Source organism: Sturnus vulgaris, chromosome 12 (assembly GCF_052056855.1).
Source record: "Sturnus vulgaris isolate bStuVul1 chromosome 12, bStuVul1.hap1, whole genome shotgun sequence".
In the NCBI taxonomy this organism is placed as follows: Eukaryota; Metazoa; Chordata; class Aves; order Passeriformes; family Sturnidae; genus Sturnus; species Sturnus vulgaris.
The window spans coordinates 6,885,656-6,901,853 of NC_142254.1; the positions used below are offsets into that span (position 1 = coordinate 6,885,656).

At 44.8% G+C, this 16,198-nt stretch overlaps 1 protein-coding gene across 7 annotated transcripts in view; it reads right to left on the reverse strand.

Annotated features, from left to right (window-relative positions):
- Positions 1 to 16,198, reverse strand: part of ZNF536 (zinc finger protein 536) — a 343,980-nt gene that overhangs the window by 95,225 nt on the left and 232,557 nt on the right. The window contains exon 9 of one of the 7 annotated variants that reach the window (XM_088171852.1): positions 10,769 to 10,875. The exons of the other annotated variants lie outside the window; for them this stretch is intronic. Coding sequence (XP_088027978.1) covers positions 10,808 to 10,875 — 68 coding nt within the window. The 3' untranslated portion in view covers positions 10,769 to 10,807. The remainder of the gene's footprint in view (positions 1 to 10,768; positions 10,876 to 16,198) is intronic. 7 annotated transcript variants of the gene reach the window in all.

The following is a 16,198-nucleotide window of genomic DNA, read 5'->3' on the forward strand; positions in this document are numbered from 1 at the left end:
AAGGACCTGGTCCTAAGAGATGTATCTGTCTATAGACTCTGCTTAAGAAAATTAAATGGGGTAAATAAAGTACTTAAACATAAATTTTGAAGGAAATTGCGATTAAATGCCTTGTCCTAAATAGACAAGTGTGGATTGACTGAAGTTTTTCCTCAAAGGAAAAATTTTCTGTTCATTCCACATGCTACTATCATGAGTGGAAGGAGTTCTCCATTCAGCAGTAGCCACCTACATTTGACAGACAGACCTCCTGGTTTCCTGCAGCAAGAGATGCCTGTGGGACAATCAGACGTATGAAGAAAGAAAAGATGGGCAGGAATAAAGATCTCCCCATGAGTCTGGCTCTACAGAAGGTGAGAAAAATGGTTAAGGACAGCTCCCTGTAAGAGAGGGCTTCAAAGTTTTGCTGTCACTATTTTTCCACTTCTGGTTGATGCACAATAGCAGCTCACCCTGCTGGCTGGCTGTTATGCCATGGCATGCTCAAAACACACCCTAATCCTTTCAAATACTGTCAGTACCAGCTACGATTCTTTAAGTGCAAGAGAGGTTAAAGGAACAAAGCAATCTGGTAATCCCTTTCTTTTTTTTAAATTCAAGTTTCTTCTGAGGAGTACACAGGAATTGGAATTGCCCCCCTTTGTCTTGCATATACAGATGCTTGTTACTAATTACCACAGCTGAGACTGTGACCTGAGAACTGAACTGCAGCAAGAGCTGCAATCTCTATTCTTGTTCTCCAAGGTTGCGCCACTGATCCTGGAAGTGGGAAAGGTGATGTGTAACATTTGTCAAGAGTGAGAAAAGTATTACAAGCTTTATTTTCTACAATCTACTGCTCTTCAATTTTTGAGGTCAATTCCAGAGGTTGAGTGTTACCGTGGGTCAAAACCCAAAAATTCTGACTGAAGAAATGAGTGATTCTCTGCACAGAGGGCAGGGGTGTTTGGGGAAGGGACGTACCTTAGACACAGCTAAGGTAACTTCAGTGCCACAGTCCGGGGGAGAGCCTGCCCCAAAAAACCTACTCCAGTTGGAAGAAGGAGCTTTCTTTGGCATTCTTTGGAGGCACTGCAGCTGCCAGGGCTGCAGACCCCCAGAAGGGCATAAATTATTCAGAATTAGGGACCATTCCCAATTTAGAGTGCCAGTGGGAAGTGCAGGAGTGAAGCCCTGTGGAACCCCCACCTGGCCACGGCAGCAGCACTGCGGGGCCGCTGCGGTGCTGCTCTTTTAAAGCCTTTTAGCACTTCGTAAAGCTGCCCTTAGCAGCCCACAAAGTTTACTTACTTCCATATGAGCTGTAAATGGCAGGATGGGAAAATCTGGCCTTTACAGAGGGGAGGAAAGGTTTCATATGCTTCTTCAGAAGGCCCTGGGTGGAAGGGGAGAAAGGGCATCCTCCAGCACACAGCCCCAGGGTGGGCTGAGGAGATGACAGGCGGTGTGAAACCTGGACAGCACCAAACATCACCCACAGCACGTGGAGCAGATGAGAAACCAGCTAGTTTTACCTACATACAGGCTAGACTACAATACCTGGTACTTTCAATGATACTGATATCACCAGTTAATAAAATCATGAATACTAATTTATTAGCAGTAGCAACAAATGAAGGAACCAACACAAACACTGAGACTAAAACATGATGCAGAAACCATGATAGAACTGATCAGAGCACCAACAATTACAGACTGCTTAGAAGCAACACATTTATCCAATGATTTATATTTTTCATGAATCAACCCAACCCACTTCTAGTTGCATGTTAAATGAGGTTAAGATTACTATTACTGTGAAAAGTCAAGGAATTTAATTCAGTATTGTCTCAGCACACAGAACACAGCCCAGAATATGAGAACTGAGAATGTCTGCTGTTGTGCAATACTATAGTAAAAAATATGAGGGAACTGTGTAGCAAAATCTTAATGCTAAATGGGATATCAGCATGTGGTATTCCATATTCTTGACCTATGTGAGAGTTGCCTGTTCTGCAGCTCTTAATATCCACAGAGCTCACACTGGGTTTGTACTCTCTTATATCTTTTTATATCATCATAAACATTAAAAACATTATAACTAAAATGTGAGAATGGCCTGCACCTGATTTTATCACGTGTTATGCTAATACACCATGTTAATGAGCTATACTAGAAATATTGAAAATGCAATAGCATCTTAATGCAATATTGATAAAAGACTGACATTCCTGCTCATTCTGTCTCACTTGCAACAATGCCTGGCAAATTATAGCTGTAGTTTCATGATCATAAACTTAGAGGAAACATGTTCAGGGTCTGTCAACAGCTGAAAATAGGATTCACCATGCATTTGTGTCTGTCTTTTTCATAAAATGTTTAATGCACTGTGTTTTGCAGCACAGTTTGTACTGCATGTGACCAATATATGGAACTCCTTCTGCGTAATGCGAGATCCTGTAATAGCTGTAGTAAACCAAATGTGCAATAATATTTATATACATCTGCTTTACATATAGGGTAGCAGCATGCACGTCCATACACGAGATCCAGCCATGCATATATATATGTGTAGAAGTGCAAATTAACTCTTCAAAGACTTGAGATAGCTTTCTGTTTTGCTTTTGTTTGTGGAAATGGAGTTACACGGAGCTTGCCAGCCCCTCTCACGAGGAAAGTGGGATGGAGAGACAACCAGCCTTTTAATGTTGCTCCATTGAATACCTGAGTATTTCCTCTACTTTGGGTATAACTCACTAGCATCGTGCAAGCATGATAATATTTTTACCAACATACAGCCTATTTCAGCTGCCAGTTTATCAAAGTTCTATTTGATTTATAAATAAAACACTGTGAGAAATTATTCCATAAGATTAGGAAGCAAATTCAGCCTCTGTGTAATTCAGAAGACTTTAAAGGATTGCTCTAGAGAAGAATTTGGATCTCCCAATCTGATGTATTCAAGCAGTTTGGAGAAAAACTGAATTTTTTAACAAGAGTTTTACAGATGTCTGCTAAAACCTTAATAGAAGCTTTGAGCCAGAGACTCCTATAATTCAACCCCTGAACTTTTGAACAACAATTTTATTTAGAAAGTTGATTTATTCATAAGTAAATAGGATACAGTGTGGATGAAGTACAAGGGATCAGGAGGCAGTTATTAGATTTATAAGTACAAAAGCCTCACTGTTGCAGACAGTGGAGGCTCAGCAGTTACTGTACCTTTCAAAACTAATATGTAACCATATCTGTTTTAAAAGAGTGATTCATATTACTCCGAATGCATGAGAAACTCTTTCTCATCCCCACCACAGGAAACTTGAGTCTGATTTTAATGAGCTTCAATTGGAATGTGGCCTTTGAAAAGTAGTGCATTTGAAAAGATGGAACATTAAATTTTGTAATGATGTAAAACATCTTCAATTTTTGACAGGACAATGGTGCTTATTGTGCTTTATGGGCCCAGTGGTGATTCAAAGGTCACTTTGTATATGACTCCACAGACAGGGGCAGCAGTGAATGAAAATTAGGTTACATGTGATCAGCTTTATTATTAATCAGATGAAAATGGATTTTTAACATTTTTCTAATGAGCAACAGAGAAAGAAGAAAATACCATGAATAAAACTACAAGAAGGAAGAGCAAGACCAAAATGCACAATGTGCATAACCAAACTAACGTGTATTAAATCTGAAATCCTTAAATACTGTCTCAAGAAATAAAATGCAGCTGCATATTTTTGTGTCATAAATATATAGAAAACTGCTGAAATACCTACTGTAATTTACTATCTCTGTCCTTTGTTTATAACTAACTAATGAACTGATTTCTTCGTACAGTATATTATAGCAAGCACCAGATAGCAGTGCGATGGTTAAGGTTGTGTCAGCATTTCCATTATAAATCCTGTTTTTCAGGGGTTTATAACTCAGCTGTGAAAATGCAGCCCAGGCTAAAACTTGGCACACAAGGTCTCTGCCAGGAAGAACAATTATTTGACAAATTTTCCCCAAAATGTCTCTTGGAATATTCTGGTATCATATGAACATGATTTGTATAAATATGTTAAGAGTTTACTAGTTTAGAACTCTGCATTTGTTTATCTATAGAAATAGGTTTGATTTAAAAAAAAAAAAAAAGTCAGCTTGTCCCTTTATAAAATTACAGGCTAACACACCTTTGCCCTGGAAAGAGCAAAAAATTAATATTTGAAAATCCTTTGAAGCATCCCTCCAAAGCAGAGCAGTGTTTTTGCATACCCAGGAATATTTTCATGCTAAATAAAACACGGTGCTACAGAATTAGATTGTTGAACATTTACCATTGGGTCCTCACGCTGCGAGTGAACTTGCATTAAACCTCACATTAATAAAGCGCTTAATCACAAGAAGCCTGTGTGTCTAGCTCTGTGTTTGGCTCAGCCAAATGCCATTTGGCTATCAAAGACCTGTTTTGATTAGCAACTAGTGCCAAGAAGCAGGGAGAGGAGTGGCTCGCAGAAACGAGAAACGCTTCTTTTCGCAGTTAATCACCCAGAGAGGAGCAGAAAAAACCACAGAACAGCGATGGCTGAGCAGCAAATCCAAAATCAGCCCCAGTGACAACAAAACAGCACAGGTCCCATCCTGCCAGCCACCAGGGCTGCCGGGCTCTGCTGTGGGAAGCTCATGGACACGGCTGGAGCCACTCGACCTAGGGCACCCTGATTCCCAACTTTCCCAAGTGGAACAGTGTCACTGACCTGTCTCAAAGGAATGGTGGGCAAACAATGCGACAGCCAAGTTACAACAGCAAAAAGCAGCAGTCAGCACAAGAGACGGTGTTATATGAGAGGCTGGGAGTATTTTCCATCTTTCAAACAGATTTACTGGGATATAAACGGGTGCGGGGAGGGGGGGCAGCAGGCAGGGGGTAAGGAGCACTGCATGCTCCCTCCCTGCTTTCTCACACAGCACACACTCCCAGCCTCGGCACGGGGGAAGTGGACATGTCCTCCTGTCCCATGCCCAGCCTGACCTGGGGTTTTTAACACTGGCTTTTTCTGAGAACACCCCATGAGTCCATACAAGGATGCCCAGCAGAGCTGTTATCGCCTGCCACACAACATTAGAGCACACAGAAGATGTTGGTCAACTTTTTCATGCTGCTGCCTCTGTCCAAAACCTTGCATCTGCAGGTAAGCCAAGCAATAGGAGAGGTGCAGCAGAACCCAGGCAGTGCTGGCTGGGGGCTCCAAAAACCACAGCAGCACAAAAGCTACAGGCCCAAGGAACATCTGCCTTCTACAGCCACTTCTCTCTGACAAACACCTGAACTGCGGGAAGAGTTTCTTGCACAGCCTTTCCTCCATCCCCGTACATCCACACTAGATCATCCACAACCTTGGCCCAAGGCTTCTGAAAGAAAACCACTCACACTCCAGCACAATCATCACGGATGTCCCATGTGCCAGGGGAAGTACACAAGACAAAAATCACTCGGGCACATTCCAAACTGTTTACATTAAACAATGAAAAGGAGAGAAGACAGTGAGAACAAACGTGCTGTAGCTTACACTGAGTCATGTGTAGCCCTGCAGAGCAGTGAGCAAGCAGGTCCTTCCCACACCACGAGCCCGTGTGAGGCAGGCAGATGCTCTACTGCAGCTGCAGAGCCAAGCTGCCCACGCAAAAAGCAAGCTCCCTGTAGAAGCAGGAACATTTGACCGACTGGTAGCTGAAGACACAGCATTTGCCAACAAGAAAGACAAACCAAATGTTACTGACAGAAGAGGGTTGGAGGGGAAACATCTGAAATTCACCGCATCGAGGCTGCATGGCACCAGCGTTCCTCACTGCAAATCCCAGACAGGGGTTGCACAAGGCTCCTGGCCCTCCACCCCAACCACGTTTGGAAAGAAAAATATTTCAGCAAGGTCTTACTGTGGTTCCAGGGTGCTTCTTGCTGTCCTGCAGGAAGAGGCTGCAGCAGCGAGCTCCACCCTATTTAACCAAGCGAGAGCACCTGGACCCCCTGCCTGGCTAACGATGCTCAGCTGCTCCACTGCAGCCTCCCACCCTTCCTGCCAGCCAGCCTTACCCACAAAGATTTGGGCCACTCTCCTGATTTCCAGCTTATTTCTGGGAGAAGATACAGGGATATTACTTTTCCGTGTATTTTGTATTAGTTTGTGATTGTCCTCCCAAAGAGGGCAGGGAGCACTGAAGCCTCTTCATACGTTTTGAAAGGGAAGAGGGGGAAGCAATCTAAAATACACATTCTGTTAAATAAAGATGCAAAATGATGAGCGTCTGTTTCATTGGCAATGATATCTGACTATCCCAGGCTGAAATATTAATGTATGTTTCTTTAAGAAAGTACATAGTGTTTGCAGTAAAATATAGAGGATATGCCATAGTACTTCTTATTATTAAGCTAAATAGCCATGTAAAATGAGTACAGCATATTGGCACTAATTCCTGCTGTACTGAGGGTCCTTTGTGAAATTAGTTAATTAGTTTCCCCCACCCCCTCCCCCCCAATCCAAAACTTTGCTTGAATAAATTTGTGGTTAGCGTAAGTACGAAGAATTCTGCTTTTCTTGGCTAATTTTTTCTCTCTTCCCCCCTTTTCAAAGGAAACTTCCCCTAAGTATTGGGATATCACTGATCATTTCAGATATGACTGGCTGAAGAGGTAACATTAGAAAAATGTATTTTGTGTAGCAAAACAGCTGCCCGTATTTTCTCTGTCCATCACAGCATAAGGTAAACCAACAGATTCAGCAGAGTGTTATAAACTTGTTAATTCTTTAATAAATTAGCCACAAAAGCAGTGTTAATTAACTAGTTAAAATGTTTAGGGATTCTGTGAAAAAAAAAAAAAAAAAAAAACAACAAAACATAAGGATTGAAAAATGTATGCTTAGTGATATGTAAAAAAATATGGGTTTTTGACTCAGTTTCTGAGACTTTTACAACAAAGTGCAGAGAAAGACAGACGAAATTATGTTCTGACTACATGCACTGAATAAGCCCAAAGGGAACCTCTGTATATAGTTATCAGTGGCACTGAAATCTGCTTAGGAAAGCAACAAGTCTTTTGTTCTGTTGACAACAGTTATTACAATTAATTCATTTTGTGATTGGTATTTGCACTGAGTGACAAGGTGTTATTTTACCTCAGTAAAAGTTAAAATGGTAATACCTACATGTGAAATAACACTGAGTTTGCTATCACTCACTCAATAAAAGAAAAGACTGTTCAGAAATGCCTGCTCAGCCACCGCTGCAAACCTCAAGTGTTAGCATCAGGCTTCTCCTGCTCTTCTTTCCTCAGATCTGAGTTTTTTGCTCTTCTAAAAGTTTATTTGGGAAGAAAAAAAAAAGAATGGGAAAAAAAAATTGCCTACTTTTTGGTAAGCGACAGAACAAAGTGAACAGAACAGGGGGAGGGCAGGGGCCGAGCTGAGGCTGTGCTGAGTGCGGGCTGTGGGTGCAGGCTGATCCTTGGTGTCCGTGCTGGGACACGCGGAGTCCCCCAGCGGGCAGCAGCAGCTGGCACATCGCTCTGCTCCCGGGGCTGGGGGATGCAGAGCCCCCCGCTCCGGGAGAGAGACCAGGGCAGGGGGCTGCCCTCCGTGCCGTGCCCTGGGAGCCACAAGGAGCATCCTTCACCTTCTCTGTGCCGTGGGATGAGCCCCGATCCGCGCAGGGACACGGCAGGGACGGAGCCCAAGGGGCACCAGAAGGGTCTGTGTGTCCGGGGACGGGGCCAGGTGCCAGGTGCCAGGCTGCGGAACACAGAGCTCACGGCTACGGGCACGAGTCACACACGGGGCTCCCGGTGCTGCTGAGCCCGGCCCGGCCCGGCCCGGCCCGTGTGCCACCGGGCGGGACCGCTGGGGCTGGGGGAACCTGCGGGAATAGGACAACCTGCGGGAATGGGGGAACCTGCGGGAATAGGACAACCTGCGGGAATGGGGGAACCTGCGGGAATAGGGCAACTTGCGGGAATGAGGGAACCTGCGGGAATGAGGGAACCTGCGGGAATGGGGGAACCCGCGGGAATGGGGGAACCCGCGGGAATGGGGGAACCCGCGGGAATGGGGGAACCCGCGGGAATAGGACAACCTGCGGGAATGGGGGAACCTGCGGGAATAGGGCAACCTGCGGGAATAGGGCAACCTGCGGGAATGGGGGAACCTGCGGGAATAGGGGAACCTGCGGGGAACCTGCGGGGAACCTGCGGGAATAGGCGAACCTAAGGAGATGGGGGGGACATGCCAGGCACGCCCGGGAACACCGAGCCCCATGGCAGAGCCACACCTGCCTCTGGCCCCTCTCTGGAATACCTGAGCCCCATGGCAGAGCCACACCTGGCTCTGACCCCTCTCTGGAATACCTCTGCACATCCACATAGGGAGGGGGCCCCGCAGTTGCTGCTTAGACCCTCAGCTGCCCATTTTCAGCATGAGAAAGACAAAGCAAGGAGCGAGGAGTATTAGATGATATAAATTTTACTTTTGGTAGCAGGACCCAGCAAACCAAGGAAAGTTTGCAGCACTAGCAAATGGCAAATAATCCATTAGCTATGGATATTTCAGCACGTCTCTACTTTTATTATAAGTTAGCCTCTCTAAACCATTGACTTAACAGAGAATCATTATAAATCCCCATTTTGAATTTTTTTATTAGCAGTATTTATCACCTTCTCAAAATCAATCCTATATTTTTAAATTAAAACAAATGACTACTTGTACTGCAATCAATATGACTACATTTCCCTTTTTTAAAAGGAGAAAAAATGGAATACAAAGAAATGTCCTTCTTTGGCTGCATCAATCCAATTTCAATATAATTCAATATTTAATAAATATAATCCTCCATGTCTGTGCAGGGAAACATCATAAAAAATGCAAAAGGTTTCTTGGTCTCCAATAACTTGTATGAAACAAAGTGTTTCCTTATTCCTTCCATAAATACTGCAGTCATATGCTACTATGTTTTGTTCTTCCTGCTTATTAGAAGGAGTTTGCTCTGATTATTTATAAGAAAGGTGGTTTACATATTTCATGATTAAAAATCCAAAATGCCACCTACCATCTCCAGAAAAATATCATCTTTATCTCTTTGTACTTCTTTGACTTGTCATTTTTGAAAGGGCAAAAAAGGAAAACCTTATATAATACCTAATTTGTACATCTGTGGTTTCCCTCTGACTTGCATAGGCACCATATGTTTTTAATTATCATAATAGCCTTAAAGAACCTGTTCAATGGGAAACACATATGATCCTTTTATTACTGGCTTGCAATTTAAACAGTTTTAACAGAAAAGGTCTGGCTGTAAGGGACTGAGAAGCACAAAGGTCTAAAAACCCTGTTACTGACCTCTGAAAGCATGAGTTCAGATCCCACCCACCGAGGTGGGACCTGGCTCTCCTGCATCTGACAGAGGTAATCAGTCGCATGTAAAATGGCTCTTCTGGACCTTAAAAGACATAATCTCCAATCTCCAATGATTTGATGTTTCAGTCAACAACTGGCACACTGAATCCAGGGTCTACAAACACTGTTGTGCACCCACTCTGTGCCTCCTCCTGCCTAGTGAATGCTCACACAGCGATGGTGCATTAGGAGAAGCCCTGCAAGCTCCAAAAGCCCAGGATTTCAGCAATTCTCATCAGGCATTGCCCTTTCAAATTCCCAGTTTTGTCCTTTATGCAAACGCAAGACTGGTGAACGCGCCAATATCCCAGTCAATCGGAGGTAGGAATTAAATTTAACAAGTTCAATTCACTCCTGATTCTGGACATCTAAACACATAATCAGTCTGATAATGTTATTAATTATCATTCAAGTGACAACCTTTGACACTGGCATGCTCCCACAACCTCCCTACTCCAACAACTCAAACAGAAAATCGTTGGCATGAAAACCCACAGTCTTATGAACAGAAATTGCAAATAAGCAGGCACTGAACATACAACGGGGAGTGAGCAAAATCCCCCTTTTCAGAGAGAAAGCAGAGGCTCACACAATAGCTCAGTCACTTGACCCAAAATGAAATTCTGCACAACTTCATCCCAAAACAGATAATTTTCACCCCAAACAAAGGTCTGTGGGGAGAAGAGGGTGGGGAAGGGAGCCTAGCTAAAATTACACTGAGGCTGGAAGTCGTTACGGCTCCATCTCAGGAGATGGATGGTGTCCTCATTAGAACGAAGCTTTATTTAGATGGACAGACAGAATCCTTATTAGAACATTAGGCTAAAAAGTTTAAATGTCAGGAAATACAAAATTAGGGTTCTGCAAATAAATGCTGACTCGGAGAAAAAAAACAGAGCTCCCTGTACAGATCCCACTGGAGATACTTAGGAAAAATGCAGTCACTCAGGAATTGCAATCTCCCGTGCCAATCTAACCCTTCAAGGGTATTTTTGGAAAACTCTCTTTCACAAAAGTCAGAAGAGATTTCTTGGGCAAAGTGGTTTCCACTCATGATCTGATGCTATCAGCTCCATCCCTGGCTGCACATTGAGCCCAGAGAGAAGGGAGGTCTCAGGAGCTGCCATCTCCCACGCCCATTTCAGGAAAAGGGAAACATGCAGAGGGAAACATGCTGATGTTGGAAACCCATTTCCAGCTGCACAGACCCCAAAAACTGTGAATCAGATATTCCTTCCCTGTCTCATTCCCCATTCCCAGGCCCTCTGCTTTCTCCAGGGAAACTCAGGTATTTTGCAGTGATGGAAAGACAGCTTAATTATCTTGCATACAAAAGAGATGGTCATAGTTTTCCATTTTACCTGCAAGCTAATGGATCTTGGGATACCAGACGTGGATGCTCAGAATCCCCTCTGGAGCCCTTCTGGTGATTTGTCGTCTCTTGGTTGCCTTTGGTGCACACGGATCTCTGCCGAGGTAATATGTGAGCTATTGCACACTAAAAGCAGATTTTTGAGAGAGGAAGCTCAGGCACACACACACACACACCCCACCCAGGCACCCTCCACCCCCTCATCCTGCACCTGGCTCCAGCAGGGACCTGAGGAGGATTTCCCCATCTCCCAGGCTTCCATAGGCCAGGCAGCAAAGGCACGACAGGGTTTGCTCCTGAGAGCAGAGCTCAGCATGGCACAGTCCTTGTCCCTCATCCCAGGGCCATGGGAAAGGGCAGCAGGTGCTGCTGTCCCCCACACTGCTGGGACAGACCCAGACAGCTGGGGAGATGGACATGTTGACTGAGCAGCCATCTCCATGCACCTCACCTGAGCTCCCTATTCCTCTTGTATGCAGCAGTTCATGGCAGAGGGTCACCCACCTGCACATCGTAGGCTGTCCCCTTTGCCAGGCTCTAGGCCTCCACTCTGAACTTGCTATTTGGGCCAGAAGGGGATGCTTATAGAAATTGATTTTCTGCTGGAAAATGTAAAAGAAAAATAAAGCCTTGCATATGATCATCTAAATAGATAAAGATTCTCTCCTTAGGAATTTGAGGCTTTTGTTTCCTGCATGAATCCAGCAAAAATTTAGCTTTCCTTTCCCACAGCCTCACCCATAGATCATCAGGGTGAAGTTTTCTGGTGGAACAGAAGTGCTCAGAGTTTAGCTTGCAGCACGGGGAGGATGGCAGGGGCACCATGGCTGCGGTCACACAGCCAGAGGATAATCACTGACCAGGCCAGCCTGACTTCACACGGTCTGGTTTGGGTACCTCTCACACCACCTTCAAAGCAAGTGACTGTGCCAGCCCCCAGCAAAGGAGGGAGCACGGACATATCCCACCAGGATGTATTTCCTGGCCTTTGGAAACACACAGGACCCATCCATCCCTCCATCCATCTGTTGAATTCATGTCTGCCACCACCAAGTACAGTCAGCCCAGGGACCCCTCATGCTGTAAGTCTCAAGCAAAGTGCTTCCACTTTGTCCTCTTCTTCTCCCACACACTTACGGACACAATTCTACCTTAAGAGAAATCCCAGATCTGGGCCTGAGAAAACTCTTTCTTTCTCCTCTTTAAGGATCCTCCTTTCACAGTAAGGATCCTCCAAATTTCCAAAAAGTGGATAACAACAATACCACTGTGATCCCATCTGCACACAGCAATGGCACTGTAATGCATAGAGCATAAACCACCAAATTCCCACAGACAGCATCTGTCTTACTACAAACAATGGACCATTATCTTGTAAATAATTCTGATTAAGCTGCAGCATTTTCCCCAAACAAACAGTAGGGGAGCAGAGGGTGAGGATTTTTCTAGTGGGAGTGCCGGTTTTCTCCTTCCCCAGCACTGCCACTCAGTTTTTTATTCAACTGATTGGCCCCCTCCCCTCCCTGCTCTGTCCCCCATGGCTTGGTTTTCATCTTCTGACCTTATCCTGGTGTCAATCATTTTGGCAACTAAAGAGGGAGCCGTCATGTTAATGGGATTCCCACCTCTATCCTTTGGGAAAGCTTTTCTGGTTTGTTTTCTTCTTTTTCACCCCGACGTACAGTTATATAACGATGAGTGAATACACCCAGAAGCCCTCCTGTTATTAATCAGCTCTCCTGTGGGGGGATGGAGATCTCGGCTGCACCGCTGGGTGCTCATTGGTGCTGGCCAGACTTTGGGGACGTCTGGTTGTGCCGGTGATGGGTCTCACTGTGTTTGGCATCCCCATGAACATGGCATGGCAGCGAACTTAGCTGGGCAAAAGCTGTCACCCTCTTCAAAGTCCCAGCAGGGAGAGCAGGGCAGGGAGAGCAGGGCAGGGGCTCCCCAGCCCCCGGGAGCAGCACACTGCTCTCCTCTGCACTCCGACTGGCCGGCTGAGCCAGCAACAGGTTAACAAGCATCATCTGGGAGGATTTAAAAGAAAACCAAGCACGCAGGCTGGAGCAGGGTTAGGTGTGCAGAGGGAAAATTGAAATGAGACACAGTCAGGGCTAAGATGGCCTTTTTCTAAGGTTCTCAAATTGATCTATGTGTCAGCTATGAATTGAGGAGAGCCCCAAAGAAATTTTGAATTTCATCTTTAACCTGTTCATCTCAATGCACAAACCTTTTCTTATATGTCTCTCTTGATAAATGTCCCATTTCTATATGGCTGAAATGTAGGTTTTTCTTCCCTGCATTCCCTTAAGTTGCCTTGTTATTCATGTGAGAATTTTGGGGTCAAACACAGTTTCTGGCTTGAATTAACAAAAAAAAAAAATTAAAAAAATAAAGGAGCAAGGACTAAAAAAGGATGAGGACATTGAATAACAGGCAAGAAAAATTTTAACTTTCAAATCGCGAACTAAAATCACTGACATCCAATAAAAAACCATGCAAGAGCCAATTCAGCCACCAGACCAGGATCTTCTGAGCCCCATGGGGACCAGTCACAGCAGCCCTGAACAGGAGGGACAAACTGTGGCAGGCAGTGTGGCAGGACCTCAGTCCTGACAAGGAGCTGCTCACACAGCACAGGCACAGCAGTGGGCTGGGGAGGGAGCAGCCCAGCAGACACTGCTGAGCCATCACCTGCCGTGCCTGGTGGCACACGGGGCTGGGGCTGGCATGATGGTGATGGCCAAAACCTGGCAGCTCAGCCCAGCTGACACCCCAAAGAGGCCTGAGGTAAAAATTCATGGATCTGATGAAAAGGCATTATGGTCAAAGCATGCCACAGCTGCTGCAGAGAGCCCTGAGCATCCCTGCTGGGCACGGGCAGGGGTAAGAGAGGTTTTGGTGATGGGTTCTCTGGCTACTCATCCACACTGCTGGGGCACTGCAGCCATGTACACACCCAGCCCCTATTTGCAATGTGTGTTTATTTTCAGCAGTAAATTTTTATAGCTTACTGTAGTTGTCAGAGAAGGAAGCATTTGTACACTGAGGACTTATATAATGTTCTTCATCTTCAAAGTGCTTTACAAACATTAATTAATTCATTTATCCTCACAGCACTCCTACCAGGGAGATAAGTACTATTATTTTCCATTTCATAATGCAGAATCCAAAGCGGAAAACTTATTTCTTTCCATGGTCAGTGAGTGAATCACAGGTAGACCTGCAGGAGAAGTGAGGCTTGCCAGTTTCTGAATTGGATCCCCCCTCCCCAAATCTTTTTTAAAAGACTCGTGTTCTGACAGTGTCATGCCACGTATCGGGATAGGCCTTGGGTTTTTCCTTCAGTAAGAGATAATTAAGGAACAATTCCCTCTCTGATCCCCAGCATGGCATGCTATTTTCTGCCCCACTGTTGCTCTGCAGCTGAACAATGGCTGTTCTATGCAGGGAAGGGCGCTGCAGACGCCCCGGATCAGAGGAGATCGGCTTAAAGGAACTGGCTGGCCTTGGTCTCATTCCATGGACAATGGGGTGGGCAAGGCAAAGCCTGGCGTGGGGGTGGCTTCAGGGACACCTGTTTGTAAATGGCACTGCTCTGGGCACGAGCCTCTCTTAGCTGAAATCACTCACACCCAGCACACCTATCTAGAAATTTCATGTAGTAGGAAAATTGCTGTGGTTTCCAGCATTTGGTCTCAATCCTAAGTGTAATCCTTTTACATTTGCGTGGGAGGGGTGCAGAGTGCTCCTGGTTCACCTCTGTGGTGCTGCTGTAAATAAACCTCTTTCCTGTCTGCTCCTCGCCAGCAAATGTGTGGCTGCTTCAAATGGCTCTAACACTCACCCTGAGCTTGAGTGGCTCGATTTCAGCACAGCTCAAAAACCAAAACTGTGGCCAGGTCTTCTAAGGAACTGTTCAGATCCAAGAACTTAAAGCAAAAGCAGGGATGACAAACTGAGAAAAAAAAGCCCTCAAATTTTATAATTTCTAAGAAAGACAAGTTTCACCTGTTACAATCCCTGTTAGTGGAGACCTTGGCCACCCTGGTTTTTTTTCTACTTTATGTTTTTACAACAATCAAATTGCATAAACCTCCAAACTTTCTAGGTAATTTTCAAGCTCAAAAAGACACACTCATTAACAAAGTACGCCATGGCATATTGCAGAAGATATGACCATGCACTACTGGGGAAAGGCCTGTACCTAGATGTTGTTTCAGAACAATCAGAACAATTGTTTAGTGATAAATGTTTTTTGCATATGACTCATCAACCCTTGAAAACAGGATTCCTTATATAATACAAGTGCTGACACAGCCTTCACTTGAGTGGTGTGACTGCAGCTGTATAATTACAACTTTAGATTTGATGTTATGGACCTTAGGTTATGCCATTCAGACAAATGCTCCATTGTATTACAGAGATATTTTTTCCTTAGTCATATTGCCCACAGGACAATAAGGACTATATTCACAGCTCGCTGCATAGAAGTTTAGGCATGGAACAGCCATACTACACAAAATGAGATTATACCTGATGGGGGTTTAAATGGATTCATAATTGTCAGTTTTTCTTGGTTTCTTTCTTTTTTCTTTTTTCTTTTTTTTTTCTGTGCTCCTAGTTGATACTTTTTTGGAAGTGCTCTCCAAATAAAAGGAAGAACAATCTCACACTGAGTCTGGATAAATGTTACAGTTGTCTCACAAATGCTGTATTATTTCTAGCCTTTCCAAAATAATATAATTGTCCTACTGCTGAACCACAGATTTTTCTCAGTATGACACAGAACACTAAAATGTCAGGTCCTGACTCATGGTGTTTTGGTGGAATAAATAAAAAGTACCAATATGCTATTCAGAAGGGAGAGCATTAATGAAGATGTGACACCAGGAGCCCCAGCCATGCTTTCCTTTAGCTCCCACTGCATGCTCAGCAGTGCCCCGGACAATGGCCACCTGTCAGGGACCCCATCCTGGAAACACTTACCACAGACCTGGGTGGTGCTACTGCCACTGCCAAGGCTGGCTGCTTGCTCTCCTACACTTGCTTTACCTCAGGAGAATCCTATGTGGGCCTGGGGAGGGAGATATTCTCAGGATGCTCATGGCACACTCTTCCCATGGGAAACCAAAGTGAGCATTCAGGGCTGGTTGGAGGATTGGAGCTGGGACTTCAGTGAGGCTGGGCAAGATTACCCAAGAAAGATCACTCTTTCTGTTTGCTCCTCGTATTTCTCCACTGGGACAGGCCTTGCACAGCCATTGCTCACTAAATTGACATTTCCAGCTGCAGCACTAGAGCCCTGTGCCCAGCTCACCCTGGCCAAGCACCCCGGCACTAATATTGACACTTAATCCACCCACATTGCTCATTTTCAACCCAGTGGCATCCACGAACATTTCTACTGGATTTT